The 16,693-nt window shown below is 38.2% G+C and overlaps 1 protein-coding gene across 1 annotated transcript in view; it reads right to left on the bottom strand.

Moving 5' to 3' along the window:
- Nucleotides 1–16,693, bottom strand: part of LOC124802952 (lymphoid-specific helicase-like) — a 149,930-nt gene that overhangs the window by 115,279 nt on the left and 17,958 nt on the right. The window contains 2 exon segments of the mRNA XM_047264041.1: nucleotides 7,218–7,342; nucleotides 7,435–7,526. Coding sequence (XP_047119997.1) covers nucleotides 7,218–7,342; nucleotides 7,435–7,526 — 217 coding nt within the window.

The following is a 16,693-nucleotide window of genomic DNA, read 5'->3' as shown; positions in this document are numbered from 1 at the left end:
ACTAAATAAAACAGATAGTTCAGAATCCCACTCATGATAGGAATATATTAGATCTAATGGCAACAAACAGACCTGACCTCTTTGAGGAAGTCCACAATGAAACTAGTAGCAGTGACCATAATGCAATTACAGCAGCAATAAATACTAAAACAAAGGGGACAACTACAACAAGAAGAAAGATTTATATGTTAACAAACTATACAATGAAATAGTGTCATACCTCAATGATGAACTTGAAACCATCAGCTACACGCAGGATCATGTAGGGGAACTATAGCTTAAGCCTAAAAGAATAGTTGACCATGCACTGTATTGACATGTACCCAGCAGGATAGTGAACATTAGGAGGAACATCAATGGTATATAGCCACTGTAAAGACATTAGTAAAGAAACAAGGGACTACTGCATAATAGGTATAAAACAAAGCTCATGGCTATAGGAAGACAGATGAGTGAAATGCGTTTGGCAGTCAAGACAGCACTGTGTGAAGCCTTCGATTACCACCGTAGAAGAATATTATGAAATAATCTTTCACAGAATCCAAAGATAATCTCGTCATATGAAAAGCTTTTTAGTGACACCAAGCTGGAGGTGCACTGTCACTATGGAAGAGACGAACTGAAACTGAGAATAGCAAAGCAAAAGCAGAAATTCTTAACTCTGTTTTCAATTTTTTGTTTTTATTTATTATTATTTCTTTCCTTTCTCAGATGTTATGTCTGGTTAAAAATGGAAAGTGACCGGACCTTGATCAAGCGTGACTTCCTTATAACTGTACGGTATATGTTACATTGCATTTAGGAACTTTTTGAGAAATTGAACATGTATGAATAATTACAGATTTCTGTAGTTGTATATATATGTTTGGATGTAGCTGCATTGTGTTGTTGTACTGGTAGATATTGTGTGGTATGACTCCTGTAGTTGATAGTATAATTGGTATAATGTCAGCTTTATCCTGATGCCACATGTCCTTGACTTCCTCAGTCAGTTGGATGTATTTTTCAATTTTTTCCTGTTTTCTTCTGTATATTTGTTGTATTGGGTATGGATATTTCGTTTAGTTGTGTTAATTTCTTCTTTTTATTGGTGAGTATGATGTCAGGTTTGTTATGTGGTGGTGTTTTATGGTTCTGTTCCGGCATAATTTGTATTCATCATTCTCCAGTACATTTTGTGGTGCATACTTGTATGTGGGAACATGTTGTTTTATTAGTTTATGTTGTATGGCAAGTTGTTGATGTATTATTTTTGCTACATTGTCATGTCTTCTGGGGTATTCTGTATTTGCTAGTATTGTACATCAGCTTATGATGTGATCTACTGTTTCTATTTGTTGTTTGCAAAGTCTGCATTTATCTGTTGTGGTATTGGGATCTTTAATAATATGCTTGCTGTAATATCTGGTGTTTATTGTTTGATCCTGTATTGCAATCATGAATCCTTCTGTCTCACTGTATATATTGCCTTTTCTTAGCCATGTGTTGGATGCGTCTTGATCGATGTGTGGCTGTGTTAGATGATACGCGTGCTTGCCATGTAGTGTTTTCTTTTTCCAATTTACTTTATTTGTATCTGTTGATGTTATGTGATCTAAAGGGTTGTAGAAGTGGTTATGAAATTGCAATGGTGTAGCTGATGTATTTATATCAGTGATTGCTTTGTGTATTTTGCTAGTTTCTGCTCGTTCTATGAAGAATTCTCTTAAATTGTCTACCTGTCCACAATGTAGGTTTTTTATGTCGATAAATCCCCTTCCTCCTTCCTTTCTGCTTAACGTGAATCTTTCTGTTGCTGAATGTATATGATGTATTCTATATTTGTGGCATTGTGATCGTGTAAGTGTATTGAGTGCTTCTAGTTCTGTGTTGCTCCACTTCACTACGCCAAATGAATAGGTCAATATTGGTATAGCGTAAGTATTTATAGCTTTTGTCTTGTTTCTTGCTGTCAATTCTGTTTTCAGTATTTTTGTTAGTCTTTGTCTATATTTTTCTTTTAGTTATTCTTTAATATTTGTATTATCTATTCCTATTTTTTGCCTGTATCCTAGATATTTATAGGCATCTGTTTTTTCCATCGCTTCTATGCAGTCGCTGTGATTATCCAATATGTAATCTTCTTGTTTAGTGTGTTTTCCCTTGACTATGCTATTTTTCCTACATTTGTCTCTTCCAAAAGCCATATTTATGTCACTGCTGAATACTTCTGTTGTCTTTAGTAATTGGTTGAGTTGTTGATTTGTTGCTGCCAGTAGTTTTAGATCATCCATGTATAGCTAACGTGTGATTTTGTGTTGGTATGTTCCAGTAATATTATATCCATAATTTGTATTATTTAGCATGTTGGATAGTGGGTTCAGAGCAAGGCAGAACCTGGCTGTGATGTGATATTATTTGAATTTGTTTGGATATTAAGTGTGATTTCCCAATTTTTCATTACTATATTTAGAAACTGTATCAATTTAGGATCTTCTTTGTACATTTCCAATATCTATAGTAACCATGTGTGGGGTACACTATCAAAAGCTTTTTGGTAATCAATGTATGTGTAGTGTAGCGACCTTTGTTTAGTTTTAGCTTGATATGTCACCTCTGCATGTATTATCAGTTGCTCTTTACATTCTCGTGCTCCTTTGCAGCAGCCTCTTTGTTCTTCATTTATAATTTTGTTCTGTGTTGTATGTATCATTAATTTCTGTGTAATGACTGAAGTTAATATTTTTATATTGTTGGTAGGCATGTTACGGGGTGATATTTTGCTGGGTTTGCTGTGTCTGCTTGATCTTTAGGTTTCAGATAAGTTATTCCTTGTGTATCAGGGACTGCGTATGGGTCTGCAATGTAACTGTTAAATAATTTAGTTAGATGTGAATGTGTTGAGGTGAACTTCTTTAGCCAGAAATTTGCTATTTTATCTTTTCGAGGGGGCTTTCCAATTGTGCGTACAATTAATTGCTTGGGTGACTTCATGTTGCAAAATTATCACTTCAGGCATTTGTGGTATCGTTTTGTATGTGTCTGTTTCTGCTTGTATCCACCGTGCATGTCTGTTCTGGTTCAAATGGCTCTGAGCACTATGGGACTCAACTGCTGAGGTCATTAGTCCCCTAGAACTTAGAACTAGTTAAACCTAACTAACCTAAGGACATCACACACATCCATGCCCGAGGCAGGATTTGAACCTGCGACTGTAGCGGTCTCGCGGTTCCAGACTGCAGCGCCAGAACCGCGCGGCCACTTCGGCCAGCCGCATGTCTGTTATGTTGTACCGGGTTTGACCGTACGTTGCTCCAGAAGTGTTCCATGTCTGTTATGTTTGGTGGATTGTCTATTTCAATGTGTGTGTTATCTATTGTCTGATAACATTTCTTTTGGTTTGTGTTGAATGTTTGGTTTTGTTTTCTTCTATTTTCACTTTTTTTGTTTCTTCTAAGTCGTTTGGCCAATGCTTGTAATTTATGCTTCTTTTCATCTAATTGCTCTATCACTTCTTGTTATGAGATTTTACCTAACCTTTTCTGTTTTTTGTCTGACATTTCATTTCTTATAAATTGTGTTAGCTGTCCGATGTCTTTTCTCAGTTTTTCTATTCTGATCTGTAGCGTGTGTTGCCATGCTGGTTTTCTGGGTTTCTTCTGTGTGTTGGCTGGTTCTGATCTCTGCCTAGTGTGTATATTTAGCGAAGCGAGTGCTCCTATATAAACCAGTAATTGTAACTCTTCCATAGTTGTATTTTCATTTATTTTGTTATGTATGATTGTGTTGATGGTTGTTGTTGTTCTTTCGACTTGTGGGTTATTTGGGGGTCTATGCAAGAATGGTCTAATGTCTGTATTTGGGTCTTTGTATTCTATATATGTCAGCTGAAATTTTTCTTCTACATCTAACATGTGTGTCACTTCGTGTTCTATTTGTGCTTGTTCTAGTGGCTGTCTTAAGATTTCGTTTTCCTCTGATTGTTTAACTGATGCGCGTTGTTCTTTGTTTGTTTGCTCTGGGATGTTTGAGTCCATTACTGTATTTTCTTCTTCTTCTTCTGATTGCACATTATTCTGTTCCAGTATTTGCTGTACTTGTTGTTTGATGTTTTCTAATTCTGACTGGGGTATCCTGTTATTTTTGATTATTACACGGATCTGATCAGCTAGTCATTGTTCTGTTAAAAATTTTAATTCTGGGTGTCTGGTAATTATTATTATTTTTATTTTTACATAGGAAAAACCCAGGAGTACTGCCCTAAAATTAATTCTCACACCACTTAAAAGGATGAGTCATACAGATATTAATGTCAGTGGTGTTGATAAACAACTGAAATCTTTAGAACTGAACAAAGTCCCAGGGCCTGATAGAATCCCTATCAGATTCTATACCCAATTCGCAATTGAGTTAGCCCCTCTGTTAACTGTTATTTGTCTTAGTTACCTCGAACAGAGAACTGTTCTCAGTAGTTGCTTTCTTTCACACCTGTCTACAAGAAGGGTAACAGAAGTAATCCACGAAAGTAATGTCCAATATCCTTGATGTCAGTTTGCTGCACAATCATATAACATATTCTGAGCTCCAACAATGAGGTATCGAGAACAGACTGGCCTCCTCAATGCCAACCAGCATGGATTTTGAAAACTTACATAATATGAAACCCAATTCATTCTTTTCTCACATGACATCCTGAAAGCCATGGATCAATGCAGGCAGGTAGATGCAGTACTTCTCGATTTCTGAAAAGCGTTTGACTCATTACCACACATATGCTTATTATCAAAAGTACAATCACATGGTGCACCAGACAAAATGTCAGACTGGATTGAAAATTTCTTGGTAGGGAGAATGCAGCATGTTATCTCGGGTGGAGAGTCATTGACAGATATACAAGTAACTTCAGGTGTTCTCCAGGGAAGTGTGTTTGGTTCCTTGCTGTTCATGTTTTATTTTGATGACCTTGTGAACAATATCAATAGTAACCTCAGACTTTTGCAGATGATACAGTTACCTACAAGAAAGTACAGTATGAACGAAGCTCTAGAAATACTCAGTCAGACCTTGATAAGATTTCAAAGTGGTGCAATGATTAGCAGCTTGCTTGAAATGTTCAAAAATGTAAAATTGTGTACTTCACAAAATGAAAAAGAAACGTAGTATCTTATTAATATTATATTAGTGAATTACAGCTGGAATCACTAAACTCACACAAATACTTGGGTATAACAGTAGGTACAAGAAATGGAACACTCACATAAGCTCCGTTGTGGGTAAAGCAGGTAGCAAACTTAAGTTTATTAGGGAAATTCAATGAGTCAACACAAGAGATTACTTACAAATCACTTGTGTAATGGTCTAAAGTTTGTTTCATCCACTGGACAGTGTCACTGAGATGTTGAAAGAACTGGCAGACTCTTTAAGATACACGGAAACCATCCCTAGGGGAAACCATCCCTAGGAAGTCTGGTGACAATGTTTCAAGAAGCAGCTTTAAATCATGACTAGGAATATTCGTGGATTGGAACTTAAATAGTGGCAACACTGCTGTGGAGACACAATGCAATAGGATCTACTGCTGTCGCATTGTCACTGATAGCACACGTTGTTGACATACCTACCGTACCTCCAAACAAATGGACTTGCCCGTCCCACATCATGGCATGCGCACAATCGATGGAAACACAGTCACTTGTGAACGAGCGGTCTAATGTAATGGTGTCACCATATTTTCGAAACAAGAACAACGGAGTTGGATCAAGATTGGATGACTATCAATGCAGAGTATTACTGTTCATTTTTGGAGCATCAACGGCGAACAGCTTTGCGAAAGAAGTGGTGACACTTTCTGCGCAACCCACTCATCATTTTGCACAACAATACGTGGGCGCATACAGCACAAGCTGTGACTGCTCTGTTTGGTCGATGGTACTGTGAAGTACTGTACCAGCCATCATACTCTCCGGACTTAGGTCCTTGTGACTTTGATTTGATTCTGAAGATGAATGAACCACTTCAAGGCATTCGCTTCAGAACTGTTAAGAGAGATTCGACAGGCAGTAGACCACTCCATTCGCACCATCAACAGAACAGGTTCTCTTAACGGTATACTACGCCTTCCACATCTCTGGCAATGGGTTCTACACAACACTGGTGACTACTTTGAAGGACAGTAACAGGTGCAAATATGTAACTCTTTTTGTATTGGTTGTGAATAAATAGTTGCCACTATTAGAGTTTCAACCCTTGTACTATAACCCCCAACATCATTCCCATATGGATCGTGAAGATAATTTGGCACTGTATTACCTCGACAAATTCTGTATCATTGTGAAATGATCCTTGGATGAATAATGATAAATATATAAATGTAAAAATAAATGAGCCGATATAACTTCAAACAGGGACCAAGGACAGCATTTACATTGAGCTGATTATCTCAAAATAAATTCCAATTACAGGCAAATATGCAACACACCAGCCACGATTCTGTTATGGAACTTTGTCTGAAGCATGTCTTAAAAACCTACCTGTAGAGAATGTTCAAGATACCAATTTTACCAAAGATTACAGTGCCTTGAGCATGAACGTAAAATAAAAGTACAGTGCATGTTTGTGAAATATGAAATAAGGATGGTAACACTGAAAACAAATTAAAGACCTGAAAGTAATAGAAATAAAAATGTAGCTGTCAAACTGACACTTTGTAAATTTAATTCAATTTTGTAACCATTGCAATGTAAATACATTTTTAATGAATGTCCTGCTCATTGCACTGTGAGTACTGTTAGCATCACTTTGTTGGTACTGGAATTTTTTTCATATACCCTTCTAGCAAATACAGTATCACCCATTTCAAGTTCCTCATCTGATGTAATGACACCTCTACTGTATTGTGCAAGACAAATGCTGCAACTATAAGAACTATCACAAAATTTACTTTTACTCTGAGTCCTACACTTTAATAACTCAGTATACTGCACATTAACAGACACTACCAGATTGAAAAAAGTGGCACAAAAAATCCAAGAGCTGACAGAATTTAACCTGAGATCTTCTGGACCACATTCCAGGACACCACCACCACCACCACCACCACCACCACCACCACCACCACCACCACCAGATTTTTAAATCAAATGTCGAATAAATAATGCACTATTAAATTCAAACTGTTAAGAAAATTTATCAGGCAATACAGATTTCCTTTAAAAGCACAAATAAGAGTAGGTATTTACATTTTATTTTCCAGCTGAGTCTCTTCAAGTTTCTTCTTTAGAAAACAGGCATAAAATTCACTTTTAGTCAGCAAATGCAATAACCTCTTCATACGTTGTTCTTTAAGTTCTTGTGCTTGTTGTTCCTGCAGTTAAGACATCAACGGTAAACAACCAGCATGTCATGATAACCATTAGATTAAAACAAAACAAAAAAGCAGTGTATGGTAAATCAAACCTCTAATTGCTTCTGCAGTTCTCTTTCTGCTTGTTCTGCCTTCTCTGCAAGACGTTTTTCTTCTTCCAAGACATCACTAGTTATCACACTTCCTGCGGGAAGAGACAATTGGTTTCAGCCCTTTTTTTTTCTACTACAACGAATAAAAAGAAATCAAATGACTAACACCTGCTTTTTTCTGTTACTATAGCAAATGATATGATATTTTATGCAAAGAGAAACCATATAAAATATTTGAAAAACCACCTCACAAAAGCAACAAACATTTTCAGAAAGATGAAGGAACTAACCACTATGACATTTAATATTCAGAACTATAAGAAAAAAAGCTCTCCACTAATGAGTCAAATGATGGATCAAGATAATATCCTATGCCCCTTTAGTATGGGATTAACATTCCAACGAAACAGGTACTAACTAACAGTGCCATCTCCATACAAAGGGGCTACATCAACTGTCTTGTACAATGGCGGATTGACCTGCTGAAGTAAATACATCTGTATTATAAATTATTTTTATTCTTAACTGCATCTATGCAAATTATCTGATTTGAGAGATCAGAAAAGCCGTTGGCCATTGCCATACAGCTGACATCCATAACCGTGTTTTCTTACCACAGTAACTAACTCATTCTCCTCCGTATGAAGGCAAAGCAAACTGAAAATTTAGTCACAGTGGCAGCATTGCTATGTTCATGACTAAGAAACAGAGAGGAATGATGGCAAAAGTGAACTCCCCAGTTCCTTAAAAATGGAGTGCTGTCATATGATACACATCAGTGTCCTGCAAAGGATCTACTGCCCATGTATCCTATTCACTCATGCGCGCCCTGCGAAAAGAAGAGCAAGAGGACGTACAGCATATTTACGTTGCCTTACCGGTTCGCAACCCTTCACTGGCAGTTATTATACAAATATCTTCCACACTGATGTCACCTCCTTCCTCAGTTGTGCGTTGATTCACAAACTGCCATTTGAGTCGTGGAAAGCAATGATGACTTATCACTTCCATGCTGACTTGACAATGTATTTACAACTTTTTCATCCATCAACAACCCAACCCCCTGCCCCCCATGTTCATCGCATAGCGTTTTAATGCAATACACCACTTTTCTCCAGTCTTCCAATGTAACAGCAATGAATGCATCAGTCATTTTTACAGCTCTAAGAAAGAGGTGGCTGACATTACAAATGTGGATTTTATTATTTGCAAAGTTTCAGATCGGTCCTCAGAATTTCAGTTGGATGATATGGTGTAATCAGAGGGAAACAATACAATTTTCTTGAAAAACTGTCAAATGAATGAACTGGAGAAGGCTCGTATTTCACAACTGTGTTCAACTTTCCTCAGTTCTGTCTCAAAATTTGTGTTTACTAGCCAATAGAACTGTATTTCACATTTTAGTGAACTGTAAGAATGTGGTTTAACCTCCTGCTTGTCGTAACATGCAGTATTATCAAAAATGACTATACTTTTAGGAGGTAATCTTTTAACAAGCTGTGTCTGTAACTACTTTTTTAAATTTTTTATGTCCATTACTGAATGCAATGTAACAGTTAAAGAATGGTTTGTTAGACAGTACTACCTCTCCACTGTCATGGCCAACATTTATTTAACATGTAATTTCTATCAATGCACGTTTCACCTAAATAAACCATTGGCCACTTTGATCCTTTTTGTTGTTGTTGTAAAAACTTGATGCAGTATGTCATTTTTGCAACTGTCTACTTCTGTTCACACAAGACAACTCAATTTATTTTAGCAACTGTTAAAACCGAAGTGAAGTTTCCACAAGGTTGGCACTGCCTTGTGTTCTTCATACAACAATAGCAATTTCTGCCTAGTAACAAATCTGTCCTGATTGACAAGCACTCTTCTTCTTCTTCTTCTTCTTCTTCTTCTTCTTCTTCTGAGTACAGAGTACATAATTGAATCCTACCTTCCACAATTTGCACGTGACCTACAAACCCAATGTCGACATTTCGCTTTCAAGTTCCATCATCTTATCTACCAGTAGTAGTTGGGTCATTCCACTTAGGACTGTCAGTTAAGTGGCAATAAATCATTTCACTGTCTTGACCATTCAGATTTATTTGGTTTTATAGTGCCATTATTTAGTTTTTGACAAATTCAGCCATTTTTCACACATTGCACAAATGGTGCCATTGTGACTCCAGCTTTTACAGGTCACTACCCCACCACCAATGCCTGTGAAATTCGAGCAAGCAGTCTATTGCTGGCCACCACCATCCTCAATGTCATGTCTGTCCTACATGAATACGACAGTTGAATCTGTCACACCCCCAATGCTAACATCCACAGACAGCTGTGCAGTTGGCATTCTATTACAAGCTGCTATAGTCCATGCCATACTTCTGCAGCTCATCTATTTACACACGTAACACAACACAATGTAAGAACTTGACTTACTTGCACCTGAATGTGGTCTCTCAGACTGGCTTTTACCCTCACATCACAATCAGAATGAATTAATTTTGGCACAGGTTAAACGCTACATGCTCGTAAACAACAAAACATTCAAGATAGCAAAACACTGAATCACTTGTGCACAAAGCAACGGACGCCATCTCCCTACCAATGTGGGCATACTGTGTGGTACACTGGAAAGCTTCAGGAAGAAGACTGATAGGGAGGTGTAGATGGATATAAGCCTTACACCTATCATTGTAAATTTACAACTAGATGGTTCAGACACAAACTCAGTGATGACTGTATTACGAAGTAGACTTTGGAACACAGTAAGGTAATGATAGTTCTTGGTTTTAAAGACTCATGGTTTAAAAAAAAAATGCATAAATATTGCATGAGAACTTCCTAGCCTTTATTGATTGAGAATTTGTATACTAAGGACCATGCAGATATTCACCTGCCATGAGTGACTTAACTATAATCTTCAACTTACTGCCTGAGAAAAGCAGCTAGATAGGTGAGAAATTTAAGCTTTTCCCAGTGTTTACTATGCTCTAAAAAGTGCAAGTATGCAGCTGGACAAAGTCGCCAAAAACAACTGATATTTTGACAGGTCATCCTCCAGACACGAACTGGAAAATGTCTTAAAATGACACAGAGGTTTATCTGTTGAGATATCTGATTTTTGATGTCACTGGATAGCATTTCCTAGTGTTATCTGAAGAAGGTGGTTAGTTCTTTGCTTGTTCCATGGAGGATAAATGTGGTCTGTCACGGTAATATCAAACAACTAAGTTTACACTCCTAGTGCTCTGTGACAGCAAATCCTAATGCTCTTTGACAGCAAAAAATATGAGAACATACCGAAAAATTCTACATCAAGGAAGTATAACTAGTTCAGCCATATTTTGAAGTCAATTTTGTTAAGTATTACATTTTTACTTATAATACTGTCCAAAATCGCAATAATATGGCAAATATTGCAATCAGTTACAATGATCTCCTGGCAGAGATAATTGTCTTTGAGAAAAATTTTACTTAACATCTTCACAAAGCTGCGTCAACTGTTCTCGTCTTCTGACATGATGCTGAGGCAACAGACACAATGTCATGAACACTGACATAAGATTTCTTACTCATAGATGACAGATCAAAACTAGTTTTGAAATTTATTATTTTCCTCATAGATCTGAACGTATAATACGATGCAGCGTAGGCAAATGAACCTGATTGTTGTCTGCAGCAAAAGGGTTGGCAATACAAACTATTTTCCCGCTCTCTGCTGCTACACTTACACAAACATCATGCCCTCCACACTTCAGTATCACTTATCTCTCTGCACGGAAGTGCCTTCCGATATGACACAGATTTCAGGATCTCTACATTTGGAATTAAAAATGGCTCATTTGCACACCTTATTTGAGGTCTTTTGCTTCGATTTGTATTTGTGTTAGGAGTGACATCACGGCAAGTTGATCTGCTACAAATTGCACATTTCAGGTGGAACTTCTTATTGTTGTGGCTTCAATCCGAAGACTGGTCTGAGGGACCTTTCCATGCTACTTTACCCTGTGGAATTCTCTTCATCTCCAAGTAACTATTGCTACCTACATACTTCTGAATCTGTTTACTGTTTTCATCTCTTGGCCTCCCCTCTACAATTCTTATCTCCCCCCCCCCCCCCCTTCAGCACTAAATTGATGACCCCTTGAAGTCCGAGAATGTTTACTATCAACCGATCCCTTCTTTTAGTCAAGTTATGACAAAAAATTTCTTTGCTTCCCAATTCTATTTGGTATCTCTTCATTAGCTATGTGATCTACTTGTTTAACCTTCAGCATTCTCCTGTAGTACCACATTTCAGAGGCTTCTATTCTCTTCTTGTCTAAACTGTTTATCACTCATATTTCACTTCCACTTGTAACTACACTCCTCAAAAATATTTTCAAAAAGACTTCCTATATTCAATGTTAACAAAACTCTCTTCTTCAGAAACACTTTTCTTGCCATTGCCACTCAACATTTTATATCCTCTCTACTTCAGCAAAATACATCTACTACTTTTAGTGTCTTGTTTCCTAATCTAACTCCTTCAGCATCATCTGATTTAATCTGGCTACATTCATTATCCATTTTTTTTTTTTTTTTTTTGCTATTCATCTTATATCCACCTTTCAAGACACTGTCCATTCTGTTCCGCTGCTCTTCCAACTCTTCTGCTGCCTCTGACAGAATTACGTTGTCACTGCAAACAACGAAGTTTTTACTTCTTTTCTCTGGACTCTAATTCCTACTCCTAATTTTGCTTTGCTCTCCTTTACTGCTTGCTCATTGTACATACTGTATAACATTGGGTATGGACTACAACCCTGTCTCATGCCCTTCTGAACCACTGCTTCCCTTTTATGCCCCTTGACTCTTGAAATTGCCACCTGGTTTCAATATAAGTTGTAAATAACATTTCATTCTCTGTGTCATACCCCTATTACCTTCAGAATTTCGAAGAGTATTCCAGTCAACATTTTCAAAAGTTTTCTCTACATCTACAAATAGTGTAATCCTTGGTTTGCCTTCTCTTAACGAACCTTCTAAGAGAAGTCATAATTTCAGTACTGCCTCGTTTGTTCCTACATTTCTCTCTAATCCAAACTGATCTTCCCCAAGGTAAGCTTCTACCCTTTTTTTTTTTTTTTTTTTTTTTTTTTTTTATTCTTCTGTACATAATTCGGGTTAGTGTTTTGCAACAATGACTTATTAAACTGTTAGTTCATAAATGTTCACATTTGTTAGCAACTAATTTCTTTGAAATTAGAATTTGCCAGATATAGACTGGGAGACACAAACATTCATAACGGGTGGCAGGGACAAAGAATCCAGTGAAATTTTTTTAAGTGCTTTATCTGAAAACTACCTTGAGCAGTTAAACAGAGAACCGACTCGTGGCGATAACATATTAGACCTTCTGGTGGCAAACAGACCCGAACTATTTGAAACAGTTAACGCAGAAAAGGGAATCAGCAATCATAAAGCAGTTACTGCATCGATGATTTCAGCCATAAATAGAAATATTAAAAAAGGTAGGAAGATTTTTCTGTTTAGCAAAAGTGACGAAAAGCAGATTTCAGAGTACCTGATGGCTCAACACAAAAGTTTTGTCTCAAGTACAGATAGTGTTTAGGATCAGTGGACAAAGTTCAAAACCATTGTACAATATGTGTTAGATGAGTATGTGCCAAGCAAGATCGTAAGAGATGGAAAATAGCCACCGTGGTACAACAACCGAGTTAGAAAACTGCTGCGGAAGCCAAGGGAACTTCACAGCCAACATAAACATAGCCAAAGCCTTGAAGACAAACAAAAATTACACAAAGCGAAACGTAGTGTGAGGAGGGCTATGCGAGAGGCGTTCAATGAAATCGAAAGTAAAGTTCTATGTAGTGACTTGGCAGAAAATTCTAAGAAATTTTGGTCTTACGTCAAAGTGGTAAGTGGATTAAAACAAAATGTCCAGACACTCTGTGACCAAAATGGTACTGAAACAGAGGATGACAGACTAAAGGCTGAAATACTAAATGTCTTTTTCCAAAGCTGTTTCACAGAGGAAGACTGCACTGTAGTTCCTTCTCTAGATTGTCGCACAAATGACAAAATGGTAGATATCGAAATAGACCACAGAGGGATAGAGAAACAATTAAAATCGCTCAAAAGAGGGATGGCCGCTGGACCTGATGGGATACCAGTTCGATTTTACACAGAGTACGCGAAGGAACTTGCCCCCCCTTCTTGCAGCAGTGTACCGTAGGTCTCTAGAAGAGCGTAGCGTTCCAAAGGATTGGAAAAGGGCACAGGTCATCCCCGTTTTCACGAAGGGACGTCAAACAGATGTGCAGAACTATAGACCTATATCTCTAACGTCTATCAGTTGTAGAATTGTGGAACGTGTATTATGTTCGAGAATAATGACTTTTCTGGAGACTAGAAATCTAATCTGTAGCAATCAGCATGGGTTTCGAAGAAGACGATTGTGTGAAACCCAGCTCGCACTATTCGTCCACGAGACTCAGAGGGCCATAGACACGGGTTCCCAGGTAGACGCCATGTTTCTTGACATCCGTAAGGCGTTCAATACAGTTCCCCACAGTCGTTTAATGAACAAAGTAAGAGCATATGGACAATCAGACCAATTGTGTGATTGGATTGAAGAGTTCCTAGATAACAGAATACAGCATGTCATTCTCAATGTAGAGAAGTCTTCCAAAGTAAGAGTGATTTCATGTTTGCCGCAGGGGAGTGTCATAGGACCATTACTATTCACATTATACATAAATGACCTTGTGGATGACATCGGAAGTTCACCGAGGCTTTTTGCGGATGATGTTGTGCTATATCGAGAGGTTGTAACAATGGAAAATTGTACTGAAATGCAGGAGGATCTACAGCGAATTGATGCACTGTGCAGGGAGTGGCAATTGAATCTCAATGTAGATAGGTGTAATGTGCTGCGAATACATAGAAAGAAAGATCCCTTATCATTTAGCTACAATATAGCAGGTCAGCAACTGGAAGCAGTTAATTCCATAAATTATCTGGGAGTAGGCATTAGGAGTGATTTAAAAATGGAATGATCATATAAAGTTGATTGTCGGTAAAGCAGATGCCAGACAGATTCATTGGAAGAATCCTAAGGAAATGCAATCCGAAAACCCGAAAACAAAGGAAGTAGGTTACAGTACGCTTGTTCGCCCACTGCTTGAATACTGCTCAGCAGTGTGGGATCCGTACCAGATAGGGTTGATAGAAGAGATAGAGAAGATCCAACAGAGAGCAGCGCGCATCGTTACAGGATCATTTAGCAATCGCGAAAGCGTTATGGAGATGATAGATAAACTCCAGTGGAAGACTCTGCAGGAGAGACACTCAGTAGCTCCGTACGGGCTTTTGTTGAAGTTTTGAGAACATACCTTCACCGAGGAGTCAAGCAGTATATTGCTCCCTCCTACGTATATCTCGACAAGAGACCATGAGGATACAGTCAGAGAGATTAGAGCCCACGCAGAGGCATACCGACAATCCTTCTTTCCACGAACAATACGAGACTGGAATAGAAGGGAGAACCGATAGAGGTACTCAAAGTACCCTCCGCCCCACACAGTCAGGTGGCTTGCGAAGTATGGATGTAGATGTAGATTGTTATATTCTTGAAGTAAGAGGGTATTTTCACCCGTCTCATATCTTGCACACCTGATGGAAGAGTTTTATAAAGGCTGGTTCTCCCAAGCCTGTCAATAGTTCTGATGTAATGTTATCTCTTCCCGGGGCCCTTGTTTTGGCATAGGTCTTTCAGTGCTTTGTTAAATTCTTCTGGCATCATCACATCTCCCACCTATCTTCGTCTACGTCCTCTTCCATTTCTATAATATTTCCATTAAGTACATCTCCCTCATATAGATCCTCTATATACACCTTTTATCTTTCCCTTCTTTGCTTAGGAACAGTTTTCTACCTGAGCTCTTGCTATTCATACAGCTGCTTCTCTTTTCTCTGAAGGTCTGTAATTGTCCTGTAGCCTGTGTATCTTTCTACTAGTGAAATATACTTCTTGTGGTATCACATACCTGTACCACATCAGGGGCATCAAAGCTGGCAAGTTTCCATCAGACACCAATAGCGACCGTGCAGGATCCAGCGGACCCAATGGAGCATTCCCACTGAGCCATGCTTCCAGCGGCTCTTAGACTACGAGCTCCCCCTGCCGCTGCAAATAGGATGGCCAGCGGCAGACACGCAGCCTACTCACACTCAGAGTCACTTCGCTACGTGGCGCTATGCAGATGCCGCCTAGTCACGGCTCCGACACCATAGTTCGTGCTTTAGTTCAGAGAGCCTCATCTTTGTTGATATAGTGATAGCTGAACTATTTCTTGCTGCATTATTTGTAATAAGTCTTCATATGCTAGGAGAAATATAAGTTAAGTAAATATTTTGTTTACTGTGTTATCTTGTTTGCTAATCATTTCTGCTCCTGCCTGGCTTTCCTATGATGCTCACTGCCGAACAACTTGCCTGCCCACCTCTCCTTACCATTCCGTATGACATCTTACACAACACTTCTAAATCCTTACATATGTTCTCTAGCCATTCCTGCTTATCCATTTCACTTTTCCTGTCAGTCTCATACTTGAGATGTTTGTACTGCCTGAAGCCTGCTTCATTTACTGCATTTTTATATTCTCTCCTTTCATCAATTAAGTATCTCCTAAGTTACCCAAGTATTTATGGGTAATGTTTCTGAATAATGAGATATCAGTCCCCTCCCGTCTCTTCACTGGTGATGTGCTCCTGAAATATGGAAGGGAAAAGATAAGGCGGTAAGTAGACCGAGATCATTCCACACAGTCATCACACTGCACAGTATATTCTTCACTATCGTTTAAAATTAAAGGCACTAATCAGACGTTTCTGATCAACATTAAATTACACTTCAAATAAAGCAAGGGAAAAGCTATATTAGGAGTTGGAAACAAATGTGGTAGCCCACAATGTTCAGTATTGCGTCGACTTTACTTACTACAGATTTACCGTAAACTGTAATGTTCCCGCTCACACAAGGATACTGCTACAGGAATTAAACACACCCACTCCTCAGACACTCAAGATAATAGTGACACAGGGTTACAACATTAAATTGATTAACTCAATCTTATAAAAACTTGTATGACACAATCCCAAACAAATTATTACTTATTACAGAGACCACACAGAGAGAAATGAGCATACACTGCAAAAATTTTCATTAGGAAATTCCTAAGAACCAAAGTGGCTAAGAAAC

This window comes from Schistocerca piceifrons, chromosome 6 (genome assembly GCF_021461385.2).
Source record: "Schistocerca piceifrons isolate TAMUIC-IGC-003096 chromosome 6, iqSchPice1.1, whole genome shotgun sequence".
NCBI classification, from domain to species: Eukaryota; Metazoa; Arthropoda; class Insecta; order Orthoptera; family Acrididae; genus Schistocerca; species Schistocerca piceifrons.
The sequence above is the reverse complement of the archived record's forward strand: the minus strand, read 5'-3'. Positions and strand labels throughout refer to the sequence as shown.